This window comes from Bombyx mandarina, chromosome 17, assembly GCF_030267445.1.
Source record: "Bombyx mandarina strain Sakado chromosome 17, ASM3026744v2".
In the NCBI taxonomy this organism is placed as follows: domain Eukaryota; kingdom Metazoa; phylum Arthropoda; class Insecta; order Lepidoptera; family Bombycidae; genus Bombyx; species Bombyx mandarina.
In genome coordinates this window covers 7,254,095-7,270,163 of record NC_143223.1, presented here as the reverse complement: position 1 = coordinate 7,270,163, position 16,069 = coordinate 7,254,095, and the positions used below count along the sequence as shown (strand labels likewise).

General features: G+C 36.3%; 3 protein-coding genes and 1 long non-coding RNA gene across 4 annotated transcripts; 3 read left to right on the top strand and 1 right to left on the bottom strand.

Annotated features, from left to right (window-relative positions):
• Positions 1–491: 491 nt before the first annotated feature.
• LOC149501123 (uncharacterized) lies at positions 492–2,179 on the top strand. The gene is made up of 2 exons (XR_016324537.1): positions 492–1,152; positions 1,597–2,179. It is a non-coding gene; the product is annotated as an uncharacterized LOC149501123 (long non-coding RNA).
• Positions 2,180–2,190: 11 nt separating this feature from the next.
• LOC149501122 (uncharacterized) lies at positions 2,191–3,763 on the bottom strand. Its single transcript, XM_089734458.1, has one exon. The coding sequence runs from the start codon at positions 3,694–3,696 to the stop codon at positions 2,191–2,193; it is 1,506 nt and encodes a 501-aa protein (XP_089590584.1). The 5' UTR covers positions 3,697–3,763.
• A 3,428-nt stretch (positions 3,764–7,191) lies between these two features.
• LOC149501121 (uncharacterized) lies at positions 7,192–10,714 on the top strand. Its single transcript, XM_089734457.1, has 3 exons — positions 7,192–7,281; positions 8,620–9,690; positions 10,553–10,714. The coding sequence occupies exons 1-3, from the start codon at positions 7,192–7,194 to the stop codon at positions 10,712–10,714; spliced, it is 1,323 nt and encodes a 440-aa protein (XP_089590583.1).
• An 880-nt stretch (positions 10,715–11,594) lies between these two features.
• Positions 11,595–14,289, top strand: LOC114253380 (uncharacterized). Its single transcript, XM_028188246.2, has 4 exons — positions 11,595–11,801; positions 11,874–11,965; positions 12,293–12,503; positions 12,924–14,289. Exons 1-4 carry the CDS (start codon positions 11,699–11,701, stop codon positions 13,298–13,300), a joined length of 783 nt encoding a protein of 260 aa, XP_028044047.1. The 5' UTR covers positions 11,595–11,698; the 3' UTR covers positions 13,301–14,289.
• Positions 14,290–16,069: the final 1,780 nt, after the last annotated feature.

Here is a 16,069-nt window from a genome sequence, read left to right as displayed (position 1 = left end):
CGTTCACATTTTGAAACTACAAGCTCACAATGGGCTAGACCTGTTAGTTTTGCATCAAGTACAACCCCTAAAAACTTTACTTGATTTTTGCTTGGTAAAGGTGTATTATCATAAGTAATAATAGGTGTGGGAGGATTTCGAGATTTGGTAAAAATAACGCAGCTACTCTTTGACGGAGATAAATCTAGGCCATTAGTATCCATCCAAGTTTTTAAAGAAGATAAAGATGAAGAAATATGCTCACAAGCATTTGTCACAGATTCATCAGAGGCGTATATGACCAAGTCGTCCGCATACTGTAGGATACTAACATTGTCACCAACAGACCTTTCTAAGTCGTGTGTATATATGTTGTACAATAAAGGGCTTAGTACAGAACCTTGCGGCAACCCCTTCCAGACCAATCTACTTGGTGTATACGGGACTCCAACGTCCAGAATAATTTGTCTCTCGGAAAGAAGATTAAAAATAAAGTTAGTTAAAAGGTGTGGGACATTTAAATTATTCAGCTTTTGTTTAAGAATGGGGAGTAAAATGTTATCGTATGCAGAATTAATATCCAAGAAAGCAGCGACTGTGGATTTTTTGTCTAAAAATGCATTACGTATATCAGTAGTAAAAATCCCCAAGCTATCTGCCACACTTTTCCCCTTTCTAAAACCAAACTGTGTCTGAGAGAGATGCTCACTATTCTCAATGAACCATTCAAGACGATTTTTAATAACATGTTCAACTACTTTAGTAATTACCGATGATAAAACTATTGGGCGAAAAGACTCAACATTAGACTGTGTTTTATTTGGTTTCAAAAAGGGCAGCACTATTTGCCTTCGCCAAGATAAAGGAATGTCACCTGACAAAACTACTTTGTTTATTAAATTTAAAAAGTGACCTAAGCCATTTTCACCAATGTGTGATAAAAAGGAATATGGTATCCCGTCTTCCCCAGGAGCACTGTCCTTTACGTGGTTTAACACTCCTTTCAGCTCGATCATAGTAATAGGAAGATTTAAAGAAGAAAAGCTATTGGTTTTAACGGGTAGGGAACGGATAATTAAATCTTGGTGTGGTACAGAAGCAGGAGCCAAACGGTCGAGGAATTGATCGGCTAATACAATAGGAAGGAGAAGCGCACTCGAAGGATTTATAGCGGTTCTAAATCTCTTGATGTTTCGCCAAAGAACTGACGAATGTGTTTCAGGAGACAAGGAACTGCAAAAATTCCTCCAACCCTCAAACTTCTTTTTCTTAAACAACTTCCTTGTCTCTTTCATTATCTCCAACAGTGCATCATAATTCTCCAATGACATGTTAATGCGATAGTTCCTCTCAGCAAGTCTCCGCCTAGATATAGCATTAGTGCATTCTTCATCCCACCATGGTGGTGATGACAATTTATTATGGCGCGGCTTTCGCTTAGGAAAAACAGTATCAGCAGCTTGTAATAAAACAGATTTAAAATAGTCCGTATCACAAGTATTTGTATCTTGAAGAAATGTTTCTTCTACTAATGTAGTATATTTGTCCCAATGAGAATCAATGATTTTATGTTTTAATCGCGGCTTTGATGTTAATGCTTCATTTTGTTTATTATAGGGAAAGGAAATAACAATGGGATAGTGATCACTATTGAATGTGGATGACAAAGTAGACCAAGTTAATAAAGACGCTAAATTAGAAGTACAAATAGACAGGTCTATAGCACTGATTGCTTCATCAGGCCTATTGAGCCGGGTACGGGATCCGGTATTTAAGATACACAGATCATATGAGTCTAAAATATCCAACAATTCATTTCCATAACAATTAGAAAAGGAACTACCCCAAGATGTGTGATGAGAGTTAAAATCACCCAAAATCATGAAAGGATGAGGAAGAAGTGAAATTATATTTCTAATTTCACTAAAGACTCTTAAAGAAGGATGTGGAATATAAACGGAAACATAACAAATATTATTAACAATAGCAGCAATGATAGAAAAATCATCACTGTGTGAAGGAAGAGGAAGAGGAGATATAAGATGAGAGTTTCTGACAAGAAGGCACACACCGCCATACCCATCAGCCCTGTCATTCCTTAAACAGGAATAGCCAGGGATTTTAAATGTATAATTCGGCTTAAGCCAGGTTTCAGATAAAGAAAGAATAAAAGGTTTAAAAGTATTTACAATATGTACAAGTTCATGTTTTTTACTTATGATACTTCTGCAGTTCCATTGAACTATCCTGTCCATTATGACTATTATTATTATTGTTAGGGTTGAATAAAGTAGCAGCGTTGGTCGGTATGGTTAAATTTGATTGAGATAACAATTTAATTAAAGTTGTAATTAAGTCTATTAAGTTCTGTTCACTCTGTTTGTCAGCATTGGGTGAGGTTTGTAATACACAACCATTAGAGGGTGCGGGCATGTTGTAATCCTTTACAATTGAATTGTGAGCTTCACTGTCATAACCTTTATTAGGTTTAGGTGGGGTTCGTGGTTTAGTAACAACAGTTTTTTTATACGATAATATGCGTGATGGGGGTGAGCCGGGTACAATAGTATTGTCTGTTTGTAAAGTTTTCTTTGGAATGGATGTTAAGACATCAGCATATGTTTTATTTATTATTGGGTGAAGTTTTGATGCTTCCATGTATGATAGGTTGTTTTCAGCCATGGTAGTTTTTATTTCTTTTTGCCTAAAATATTCTGGGCATTTTTTGCTTGACGCAAAATGTAGCCCAGAACATAAGCAGCAAGAGCCCTGATCTTCCTCAATATTACAGCTATCACCGGTGTGACCTTGTCCACATTTATAGCATCTTGGTTTGGACCTGCATTTTGTTTTTGTGTGGCCAAAATGACAACAGTTATAGCACTGTATAGTTGGGTAAGTATATAGTTGTACAGGTAAAGAGTTAAAACACATAAAAACACGTTTAGGTAATACTTGGCCGTCAAATGTCAATACAACTGTTTGAGAGGGTTTCCAAGTTGGTTCATTATTTACAATTACCTTATAATTTAAACGTCTGACTTTAATTATATCACCACATCCCATAGGCATATTAGTATTTTCCTTTATATCTTCGGGAGACCACTCAGTTGGAACTCCCCTTACTAATCCCATTCTAGTAATATTAAAGGTGGGTATATATGCTTTCAACTTATTTTCAGATAAACAATTTGACTGGAGAAAGCTGTTGGCGTCTAAATAATTATGAAAAGAAAGAGACATTTTGTTTCTTCCTATCCTTTTCAAACTGCCATTTACAATTTTTTTAAAAGAATTTTTTTTTAAAAACCTGCCGAACACAATAGGGTGCAGATTGGTGCCGTCGTCTTCCGCAGACTGTATTTTATGAACATGCACAATGTAAGGGCCACGATCATTGCAATCATAATTAGTCCTGCCTATTTGTGTGGGAGCGTGGGAAGGAGAATTTACGTTATCGGGAGTAGAAGATGGTAAATTATTCATGGGGACCTTTATAAACTCATCATTACAATGACAATCAGTGTTTTTTAATGCATCATTATTATGTTTCCTTTTCCTCTTATTACATTGCTTGCATATCCTATGAAGATAATTTCGTTTTAATTTTCGTTTGGATACCGACGAACAGTCGGAATCCATTCCAGATTCGTTTGAAATTGTAACAAATGCTCCCACAGGGGGCACTGTGCCCCCTGGGTCTGGCGGCTCGTTCATAAAAGTATTCAGAAAAAACTTACCCTACGTAGAAAAGATAAATAATAAATATAGGAATAACACTAATCTAAAATTCACAACTTAGAACTATTCTGATTACTAATTACAATAAATCTACAATTTAATTTGAAAAAAATTTAAAAACCGCGCCCGCCAAGTTCGAACGTTTCCCGCGCTTTTTCGAGATTTGTTAAAAATTGATTGAATTGAATCCAATTGTTTTTTTAAGGGATTTTATGACCTGGTAACTAAGACTTTTAGGCCATGTCTTATTTAAATTTATATTCTTATTTTTATGATAAATTATAATATTGAGTGAAATGAAATGAAAATGATTAATTTGAGACATTAATCAACTTAGATGAAATTAAATGAAATGATATGGGATGAAATATAATCTCAGTAAAATGGTGATCATTTACTGAGATTTTTTCAGTGGACTTTTTGATTCAAACCAATACACCATAGACAAGATTTTTGGCGGGAACGCAAGGAGTGAAGGTGAATGAAGTTAGCCCCTCAAAACATTTTTTTTTTCCTATTTTATACTTATTCTCTATTAATTCGTTTGTTCATCATTTGTTCATGATTGTTCACTGTTAATAATTGTTTGTTCTGCATTTATTTATTTAAAAAAAAAATTTAAAAATATACCTACAAGTTAGCCCCTCTAATGCAATTTTTAATACTTTTTCATCCTGAATGACTCGTAAATATTCATTTTCGATTGTTCTTATATAAAACATGTTTGTTCTCTTTCGAAATTACTCGTTTTTTGTTTAATTTACTATTTTTATTAGTTGAATAAATGTATGCAAAATATGTGTACTGCGCATGCGTCAATTATAATGCCTAAACTTTCTACACGGTTTTAATCGTGAAAAAAAAACAAATATAAATCCTGAAGGAGCAATTAATTGGTATACAGTTTAATTAAAAAAAATTTAAAATAAATAAATGAAGTAATGTTCATTGGCGTTAAGTTAGACCAAATACATTTTTTCCATCCTCTTACCTATCGTATTAAAATGTTATTTTACTAATGTTAGGAATATAATTTCGACTGTGTAAAAAAGTTATTATAATGTATACCTATATTATCTCTTGAAAGATAAATAATGAACATATTTACTTATTTGTTTATATTACCTATGTGAACTCCCTATCTTTTTTATACCTTCATAACAATAAGTAGGAGGATGGAAAAAATATATTTGGTCTAACTTAACGCCAATGCACATTACTTCATTTATTTATTTTTAAATTTTTTTTATTAAACTGTATACCAATTAATTGCTCCTTCAGGATTTATATTTGTTTTTTTTTCACGATTAAAACCGTGTGGAAAGTTTAGGCATTATAGTTAACGCATGCGCAGTACACATATTTTGCATACATTTATTCAACTAATAAAAATAGTAAATTAAACAAAAAACGAGTAATTTCGAAAGAGAACAAACATGTTTTATATAAGAACAATCGAAAATGAATATTTACGAGTCATTAAGGATGAAAAAGTATTAAAAATTGCATTAGAGGGGCTAACTTGTAGGTATATTTTTAAATATTTTTTTTAAATAAATAAATGCAGAACAAACAATTATTAACAGTGAACAATCATGAACAAATGATGAACAAACGAATTAATAGAAAATAAGTATAAAATAGGAAAAAAAAATTTTTTTGAGGGGCTAACTTCATTCACCTAAGGAGTGAAGTTGTGTGATTTGTTTTATTTTGTCTATTTAGTGTTCCTTTATGTTTAAATGTGTAATAACGGTGGTCTATCGATTGTTTAATATCTGTGAAAGTGTACAAATATGGGAAAATGAAACCAAGGTGCCGAATGTAACTTTTCGGGATCCTCCAAAAAGTCCACCGAAAAAATCTCAGTAAATGACCACCATTTTACTGAAATTATATTTCATCCCATATCATTTCCTCTCATTTCATTTCATTTTGTTAAAATAGGCGAAGATCATGAGCCGTGCTGGTATAGTGTTGTTTGGTTGAGATTGATGATTACTGCATAAGTTAGTCGCACGCCGTCACCGGCTCGTATCATTCCTGTGCTATATACGTAGAAATCTGTTTTCTTTAACTATATGTTATTAAACCCAATAAAAGTCTTAAATACACGTTCCACTGTGATTCGATTCACGCCCCAACAGGTTATGGGCCCAGAGAATCGAAAAATAAAGTGAATCATCTTAAATATAATGATAAAAACTTTGCGTAAACAAAATATTGAAAGTCATTCTAATGAGTGTCGTTCGATCAATGTGAACTGTGAATGCAGCTACCGGCTGTATGTATGTAGGTACATACTTAATGTTAGATCGAGCGAGAAGATCACCGCCGCGCCGTGCCATCTGTTTACGTTATTAATATTATTTTCGTGTTGAAGAAACTACGAAATGACTTCTAATATTAAGATTGATCGACTTACGGGTGATAACTATGACACCTGGAAGATTCACATGCGATCTATTCTGAAGAAGAATGATTTGTGGGGATACGTATCAGGAAAAATACCGAAACCAATACATTCGGATTCTAAATATTCTGAATGGATTAAAATGGACGGAAAAGCCGAATCGGACATATTGTTAGCTGTCAGCCCGAGCGAGTTAATTGCACTGGATGGCTTAGACTCCTCTAAAGCAATATGGGACAAGTTGAAATCTATGTATGAGTCAAGCGGGCCAGCGCGAAAAGCGTCATTATTAAAGAAACTTGTATTGAACTGTATGCCAGAAGATGGAGACTTACGAAAACATATTTCTGACTTTTTCGACTGTGTTAAGAACCTTAAAGAAATCTGATTAATAGTGATAGATGAGTTGCTTGCTATTTTATTACTTTATAGTTTACCGGATTCGTTCTCAATGTTTCGAACAGCAATGGAATCGCGTGATGATTTACCATCAACTGATGTACTCAAAGTTAAAATTATTGAGGACTATGAGGGACGGATATCTAAAGATGTCGACCAAGTGGCAATGTATATTAAGCGCAATACACAAAAGAAACACTTGAACGAAAAATTATAATATGAATAAACCAAAGAATAAAAGCGAATGTTACCGTTGTGGTCGCTATGGCCACATTGCGAGAAATTGTAAAACTAAAATAGATATAAAATTAAAACAAAATATACGGCAAACGGAACGAGTGAATACAGAGCATAAACAGGGAAGTAGTTATACTACTATGCTGAGCACCACCAAAGAGCTGATGTTAAGTGATCACAAGACATCCGTGTGGTGCATTGACAGTGGGTGCACCGGTCACATGTGTAATGAAAAAGAAAACTTTCAAGAATTTACGGATATGGATAGTGAGTTGAATTTAGCGACTAATGAGAGAACCCGTATTACTGGTACGGGTAAAGTGAGCATTTCTGTTGATACTGGTTGCGAAGAGCGCCGTGTGGATATCGAAAAGGTATACTATGTGTCAGATTTACGTACACATTTATTGTCAGTAGCTAAAATGACCGATCGTGGATTTGAAGTAAGATTCCGGAAAAATGATGCAATTGTGATGGATGGTGACAAGAAGATACACATGCGTGCGGACCGTGTGAGTAATTTGTATTATGTAAGGATGAGCCAGTCTGAGGCCAAGAATAATGAAGAGAGGAAAAATCCTATAAATATATGGCATGACCGACTTGGACACCTAAATGAGCGTGATTTATTGGCAATGGCGAATAATGGCCTAGTTCATGGACTGTCAATAAAAAGGGGTGATAAAATGCTAGAGTGTGAGGTTTTTTATTTTTTATGATTGAAACTTTACTGGTGGCCCGAAGGCCTTTCCAGTTTCACCAGGACAGGTGGGCGAGCAAAGGCTCAGCCAAGAGGGGTGGGATTTGCTAACAACTGCCCGAGCGCCTCCGAAGGAGACCTAACAACTCAAGAGCAATTGTTTCGCGAATGAATCTACTACCGGATCGGAATCGCGACCCGCTGAGAAGATCCGGCGAGAAACTCAGCGGGCTGATGCATGGGTTAGGTTGCACGTCGACCTCTTTGTCGAGTTCGACGAGTACGGTTACCGGGGTCCCTAAGCCTGCCCCTAGTATTAGAGCTGAAGGCATCTAATGCAAAGGTTATTGGATCTGATGGATCCGTAAGGACGTGTCTAGGGCGTCGACGGTGACTGGCTCCTGCATGATCAGGATTCGGGGAGTAGTCAGCGGCGGCAACGATAAGGCGATTATCATGACGCATAGCCTTATCGAAGTATCGTTCCGACGCTGACTTCATGTATTTCCGAATTGATTCGAGGCCCAGGTCGTCGTGTAGGTCAACGTTCCTCACGAACCACGGAGCCCCGACAGCTAACCTGCAAAAGCGGGATTGTAGGGATTGGAGGGTGTCTATGTGTGTGCGGGCCGCGTGAGCGAACACCACACTCGCGTAAGTCATGACGGGCCTTATGCAAGTTTTGTAAAGTGTCACCTTGTTCCGAAGGGACATTTTACTCCGCTTACAGATCATGGGGTAGAGTCTACCGAGAATAAACGCGGCACGGTCACGGACTGATTTTATATGCGGGCGGAATGTCATCGATGCATCCAGGGTAACGCCCAGGTACTTGACCTTCCTGGCCCAGGGTATGGGTTGTCTAAAGAGAGTAATCGGGGGTGTGAGATTCCTCCTCCTAATCCGGGAGGAAATCCGTGTGGAGTGTGAGGTATGTATCAGTGAGAAGTATCCTTGCAAACCTTTTCCTACGGGTAGTGAGAACAGAACAAGTGATTTTCTTGAAGTCGTCCATACGGATATATGTGGGCCAATGAGGCATGAACCGTATGCTGGTAAAAGATACTTCGTTACATTTATCGATGATAAATCTCGATGGTGTGAAGTTTATTTTATAAAAAGCAAGTGTGATGTATTAAATATTTTTAAGAACTATAAAAATGAAGTAGAAAATTTCACTGGAAAGAAGATTAAGTTTTTACAATCAGATAATGGACGAGAGTATATAAATAATCAATTCGAAGATTTCTTAAAGAAGAATGGAATTGCTAGAAGATTGTCTGTACCACATACACCTCAACAAAACGGGATTGCTGAAAGAAAGAACAGAACTCTTGTAGAGATGGCCCGATGCATGATGCGTCAAGCTGGGAGCCCACCATCGTTTTGGGCTGAAGCCATAAATACTGCAAATTATATACGAAACCGTTGCCCAACCGCCGTATTAAAAGGAGATATTCCATTTACAATATGGAAAGGGAAGAAGCCTACCGTTATATATATGCAAGTATTCGGATCAAAGGTATATTACAAAGATAAAGGTGCAAATAAATTGAAAGGAAAATTTGAGTCAGTCTGTGAAGAAGGTATTTTCATGGGCTATGATGTGCAGTCAAAGGCATATCGGATCCACAATCCTAAAACAAAAAGGATAGTTGTGAGTCGTGATGTTAAGTTTATGAATGAAACAGCTTTTAGAAATGAATATAAAGAAATACTTGATGAAGAAGGAAATTATGAAAATGATGAAATACTAGTAGATTTATATCAGCTAAGTGACGATCGTGAAGACACTAGGAAAGCACCTATACGAGCAAGAAGAGACGGAATGAGAATGAGAAAATCACTCGAAAACTTAAATAATGATAATGAAGAAGATGATAGATGTAGTATATCGAGAAAACGAAATGCAACTGTATCGTGGGAAAAACTTATAGGACCTCCTAAAAGAGGAAGAGGAAGACCAAGAATTATTAGAACTGGAATGCCGGGAAGACCACGAAAAGAATTTATACATGCAAAAGAAGAAAGTAATGACGAGAACGAGACAAAGGAAGACAGTGACATAGTTGCCGGAGTTGTGACTATTGAACCAATGTCATGGATCGAAGCAGAAAAGACAAGCGATGTTGATAAACGGAGATGTGCCATGGAAGATGAATTTTTAGCACAAATAAAGAACAGGACTTGGCAGATAGTGTCTAGGCCCCATGATCGAAAAGTGATTGGAAGTCGATTCGTATTTAGTATGAAGAATATAAATGGACATGAGCATAAAAAGGTTAGGCTTGTCGCAAAAGGTAGCTCACAGCGGCCAGGGGAGGATTTTCATGAAACATACTCTCCAGTAGTTCGTTCAACGTCAGTAAGATTACTAGCTGCAATAGCAGCAGAACTTGAGTTAGAGATACATCAAATGGATGTCGTTACCGCTTATCTTAACGGTCAATTGGAAGAAGAAGTGTACATGAACGTACCTGACCAATTATATGAGACTTTAGAAAAAATAGTTAATGTCGAGAAGATTGGGTCATCGAAAAGCATAGTTAAAGATAAAAAAATAATTGAGACAGCTAAACGCTGGAAGGAAATAGTATTGGATGAATGTAATGATAGTACGTGTCTATTGAAAAAGTCTTTGTATGGTTCACGTCAGTCAGGGGTACAATGGCATAAAGAGTTAATTAAAATATTAGCTAACATAAGCTTTGAGGCTCTGCCTCAAGATCAGTGTTTGTTGATAGCACATAAGAGTGAACGAATTATGTTGATTGCTATTTATGTCGACGACTTAATCATTGCTACTAATGATAGTATGTGGTTGAGTGATGTAAAGAGACAGTTAACTGAATCATTTGAGATGAAAGACTAAGGAAAAATAACAAATTGTTTAGGAATCCAGTTTACTAGGGATGATGAGAACAGAGTATGTATGAATCAGAGTAGGTATGTACATTGAAAAAGTTCTTGAACGCTTTGGTATGAGTGAGTGTAAGTCAGCGCTAACGCCTATTGACGTGAATGCAAAATTAGCGAAACCTCAGTGTGTTAATGGAAGTGTGATGCGTCAATATCCGTATCAGAGTCTCATAGGAGCACTGATGTTTTTAGCAGTGTCTACTCGACCGGACATTGCGTATGTAGTGAACTTCTTAAGTCAATTCAATACCAATTATGATGTTGAACATTGGAAAGCAGCAAAACGTGTGCTGCGGTATCTAAAAGGTACGTTGAGCTATGGGTAAATGTATGAGAGGACTGGTTTACCATTATTTGGTGTGGTTGATGCTGACTGAGGTGCAAATGTGATTGATAGAAAGTCGTATTCTGGTTTCGCATTTATATTGGGTGGCGCACCTATTAGTTGGGAGGCACGAAAACAGAGGACTATTGCCATGTCAAGCACAGAGGCCGAATATATGGTTCTCTCCAAAGCTACTAAGAAAGCCATGTATCTGAGTGGTATTTTGAATAGTGTTGGTATAAATTGTGAGTCTGTAGCGTTGTTTAATGACAACCAAAGTGCAATGAAATTAGCTCAAAACAGGAATTATCGTTTAAGAACAAAACATATTGATGTGAGGCACCACTTTATCCGTGATATGTGCGAAGAGGGTGTAATAGATCTGAAATATTTATGTACAAATAGAATGCCAGCTGACGTTTTAACAAAAGGTTTGAGTGGAACAAAACATTATGAGTGCATACATAACTTAGGCATGATGAGTATGTAATGTATAACTGATCGGCTTATGACTTAGAGGGGAGGTGTTAAAATAGGCGAAGATCATGAGCCGTGCTGGTATAGTGTTGTTTGGTTGAGATTGATGATTACTGCATAAGTTAGTCGTACGCCGTCACCGGCTCGTATCACTCCTGTGCTATATACGTAGAAATCTGTTTTCTTTAACTATATGTTATTAAACCCAATAAAAGTCTTAAATACACGTTCCACTATGTTTCGATTCACGCCCCAACACATTTAATCCCAATTGATTAATATCTTAAATTAATCATCTTCATTTCATTTGATTTCATTTCACTCCATATCATCATTTTTCATAAAATTATGAAAATAAATTAAAATAAGACGGCTTAAAAGTCTTAGTTACCAGATCACAAAATCCCTTTAAAAAATAATAATCATAGATTATACACTTAATAATATGTGTGAATCACACATATTTATTAAGTGTGTGTGAAATTATTTCAGGAAAAAAACACCTAAAATGACTGAAGAAATCTTTAAGGGCGCAGGAGATAGATACAATGGAATTACAGTTGATTCCCAAATAGAATATACTGAGAACGATTTTCTTAGTATTTTAAATAGTAAGTACACCTACAGAATATTTTGGTTATTGAATGCTTAAATTTTTACTGTAATTTTTGTTTCTATTTTAGACTCTTTAAAAAAATGGTCCGAGCAAAATAAGCGCTGCATATGGTTTAAAGTGAATATAAAACATGCAGACTGGGTGCCCATACTTGCCAAGGTAATAATTATTTAACTAAAGTATTAGATGCTTAAATAGTAAATTAGAAAACTTTGTAAAAAATTGATTAAGGCTTCAAGTAATAGTTAAAAGCTCACCGCTAGCTAGGGCTGGTCTGGCAAGTCTTACCAGGTGCCTCATGAGCTCACCAAACCGTGTGTAATTGAAATAGCCCCTTAGGCCATCAAGTATTACGTAGGGCAAAGTAAAAAGCATTGTTAATTTTCATGAATGTATACATGAAATACTTGTTCAATTTTATGAATTGAATTATTAGAAAAAGATTAGACATAGCTCTGAAACAAGGAGAGTAATCTTTTTTTACAGGCTGGATTTGATTTCCATCACTCCAGGGACAGTTTTGTTATGATGTACAAATGGTTGCCTACAAACAGCAAAGCCAATTTGCCACCAGCATGCCATACAAATCTTGGTGTAGGAGGTATGGTCTTTAATAGCCAAAACCAAATACTAGTTGTGGTTGAACAACATACCGATATTGTTCATTGGAAACTACCAGGAGGTTATGTTGAAAGAGGTAATAAAAAATCTAAATACTGAATCCAGCTTTTTAGGCCTGACTTATTAAATTAAATCTTGAGGTATTTGTTGTAAATTTGTTTAGTAAGATACCATACTTTTCAATTTGTTCTAGTAAATTTAGAAGTATACAATTTTAATATTTGTTTTAAGAATAGATTATTGTTGTTGAATGGCTCTTTTTGAAAATCCAACGATATTCCATGTTCCAATTACTAAAATAATAAAAAAATAATAAAAATGCTACATAACATAGACATTTTCCTAGTGGTGGTACCGAATCTATCAGTTGGTCAGAACTCTGGGGAAACCTCTTAAAATATGCCATGTCAAGAATTCTTCACTTTGTGTTTTAGGCTCTCAACTAGGCTAATCCTTTTTTTTTTACCAAAGTTAAAAAACTTGTGTATTGTTTTAGGTGAAGACATCAAAGATGCTGTTATAAGAGAAGTGATGGAGGAAACTGGAATTGAGGCATCTTTTGATTCAATTGTAACTTTGAGGCACAGTCACAATTCTATGTTTGGAAATTCGGATATTTACATAGTAGTTATGCTAAAAGCGATTTCTGATACTATCAACAAATCAGAAATTGAAATAGCAGCCTGTCAGTGGATGGATGTTGATGAGTATCTTAATCATCCAAATGTACACGAATTTAACCGTTCAATAGTGAGTCAAGCTCTGGAACTCCGTGAAAGGAAGCTAAAACTAAACCTGTACACAAAAACACTTAAATTTTCAAACTGGTCGAAAGAAATAACAAATCTAGTTTTAGAAGATTCAGAGGAATAATACATTTCGTCAGAATAAATATTGACAACAAAAGCAAAAAGGCCAGAGAACAACAAGTTTACCTCTTAGGATTGTAATTATTTTTAAATAGTGTAAATAAGCAGCCAATTTTAGGATCTCTACATTCAATAAGGTTTTTTAAAAACAGAATGAAGATATTAGCTTACAAGAAGCTCACAATTATTATATACGTAAAAGTATATTAAGTCATGATCTTGCAATGTCCACATTGACAAATGATAAATTTTTATTAAACTTTTCTGTGACTACATATATTTTGTAACTTAGACCTGTACCTAGAATTGTTGCAAAACTCTTACTAAGCTGTAATTGTAATGTACCATTGATAATAACAATAGAACCAATCATCCGCAGCAATCAATGCAGCAGGATCAAATGCAGCAATCAAATTTCAATTTTACATAACCAAAATGTGTAGGGTAGATGAACTTTAATGAATTGCTACATTATACTTTATTGATAAAGCTATTGAATTCTTTTAACATATAAAACCATTGTGGTCATCTCAGTTCCATCGAAAGGCGTTACTATTATTTAATGGTGAAAGACTAAGAATGTGTAAATAAATATGTATAATAGAGAATATAAAGAATATTCGGTGGTCATTACTTGACTATTAGTCGATAGAGTATAATAAATATTTAAGTAGCTAGAATGTTCATTTCTTAGTAAGAGTACCCAACCAGGTTATACTATAAATATATTTTTTAAAAGTAATTAATATAAGCTACAATATGTAGATGGACAATACAGCTAGTGGGATGTAATCCTCTGCTATATGAAGCAAAATATGTAGGTACCTATACTAAAAATAGTGTTTTTAGCGCTTTGCATTAGTTACTGGGTACTAAAAATATCAAGATGTAAACATATTTCTGTGATATACAATGTATATATGTAAACCATTTTACTTGGTGTAAATAATTGTTTTATATTTCGATCTATCCCATAAACCATTGTGCACATGAGTTCTGCTGTTTAATTGATAAATAATTTTCATAACTTTTTCATAACCTGAAAATTACCTTTATATTTTTTGTCAGTATATGAATCAGGTTTGGGACGTATTTGGCAGTATCTTAGCATCCTGTTGGAGTCACTGTAATAGAAACTACTCAGTCGATTCTGTGAAATGTTTTAAAGGCCTTACATGGAGGGAAAGTAGTGATGCAACTGCGGTCCATGCTGCTGGATGCCGTTTCCGTATGCACCACATACGCATCCTGATTGGTAATGATATTCGCATTTCGCGGCGCCCCTACTGGAGTCATTTGAAAGTAATATCAAATTAGCATCTAGCCGCTGAGTCAGCAATAGAGCAGAGTTACTAGAAAAATAATTCTGCGCCCATCTTTGAGTTGCGGCTCCTAAATACCTACCTTTCAGTTGACTGTATACAAAAGACAGCTCTTTTTTTTCAAAGTTTTGGATTTTATGGATCGTTTGAAACCTTGGCGAGGTAGATTCAGTGAAGCACTACTCTTGCTAGAGCTAGTGTTAGCAAGTCCTCCCAGGTTGAGCCCCATGAGCTCACCTAAAAAAACCCGCGCGTAGTTGGAATAGGCACTTAGGCTACCAACGATCGAATAGAAAATTACCATGTGTGCTATATTCTGGGAAATTAACGCATGAAAATACTCTAAATGAATACATAATATATGTTGCCATCTTCGACAACCATAAACATGATGCACACCTATCATTATAGTCAGAGATAGTCATGGAAGTCTACAATCGACTTTTATGAATCTATCTTCACCTAGTAAACGATAGGGAAGGAAACCCATACTTAGTCTATACTCTGGGAAATTAACGCATGAAAATACTCTAAATGAATAATACATGTGGCCGCCTTCGACGACCATAAGCATGATGCACAACTATCATTATAGTCTGAGATAGTCATGAAAGTCCTCAATCGACTTTTAGGGCCGAGTTACACCGGAATGGCAGCGTCGCGGCGAGCACTTTCCGTGTGAAATAATTTTAAACTTTATCTTTCTTCTTCTCAGTCGTGTCACTCTTGACAGAGTGGTCGTGATCGTCATATAGTGTTGGAAGGGGCAGACTTGATGCGTCTCACGATGTCGCGCCATCTCTCCCTAAACTTATCTTATTTATTCCTTTAAACTTTATCTATATATACTTAAAAGATCAGTATCGCTTGCAAAGCTCGAAAAGGTCGCGACACAGCCGCCGCCTGCCCGCCGTGAAGCGAGCAGCCGCGCGCCACGTGCGTCTTGTCGGTGGTTCTGCCCGCGGCTGCCAGCGGCGACACGAGGCCGCTCGCGGTACCGCGGTCATATATAATAACCAATTCCATCATGTTCACTCTAAACATACGTTTTTTATTGCTTATATGGGTGGACGAGCTCACAGTCCACCTGGTGTTAAGTGGTTACTGGAGCCCATAGACATCCACAACCTAAATGCGCCACCCAACTTGAGATATAGGTTCTAAGGTCTCAAATATAGTTACAATGGCTGCCCCACCCTTCGAACCGAAACGCATTACTGCTTCACGGCAGAAATAGGCAGGGTGGTACCTACCTGCGCGGGCTCACAAGAGGTCCTACCACCAGTAATTTACACAAATTATAATTTTGCGGGTTTCATTTTTATTACACGATCATTGCTGAATGAAGAAACTAAACTAGTCAAGAGGAGACTAGGCGCGTGCAGTCTGGAGGCCGCGCGAGGCCACCAGCGGCGACGCCGTGGGCCGCTGCCATTCCGGTGTGACTCGGC

Coding starts and splice junctions, on each gene's coding strand:
- LOC149501122 (XM_089734458.1), bottom strand. CDS start 3,696: ATGAACGAGCCGCCAGACCCAGGGGGCACAGTGCCCCCTGTGGGAGCA.
- LOC149501121 (XM_089734457.1), top strand. CDS start 7,192: ATGACCGATCGTGGATTTGAAGTAAGATTCCGGAAAAATGATGCAATT. Junction 7,282..8,619: donor TACACATGCGTGCGGACCGT/GTGAGTAATTTG, acceptor AATATTTTTAAG/AACTATAAAAATGAAGTAGA. Junction 9,691..10,552: donor CTAGGCCCCATGATCGAAAA/GTGATTGGAAGT, acceptor TATCCGTATCAG/AGTCTCATAGGAGCACTGAT.
- LOC114253380 (XM_028188246.2), top strand. CDS start 11,699: ATGACTGAAGAAATCTTTAAGGGCGCAGGAGATAGATACAATGGAATT. Junction 11,966..12,292: donor GGGTGCCCATACTTGCCAAG/GTAATAATTATT, acceptor CTTTTTTTACAG/GCTGGATTTGATTTCCATCA. Junction 12,504..12,923: donor AGGAGGTTATGTTGAAAGAG/GTAATAAAAAAT, acceptor GTATTGTTTTAG/GTGAAGACATCAAAGATGCT.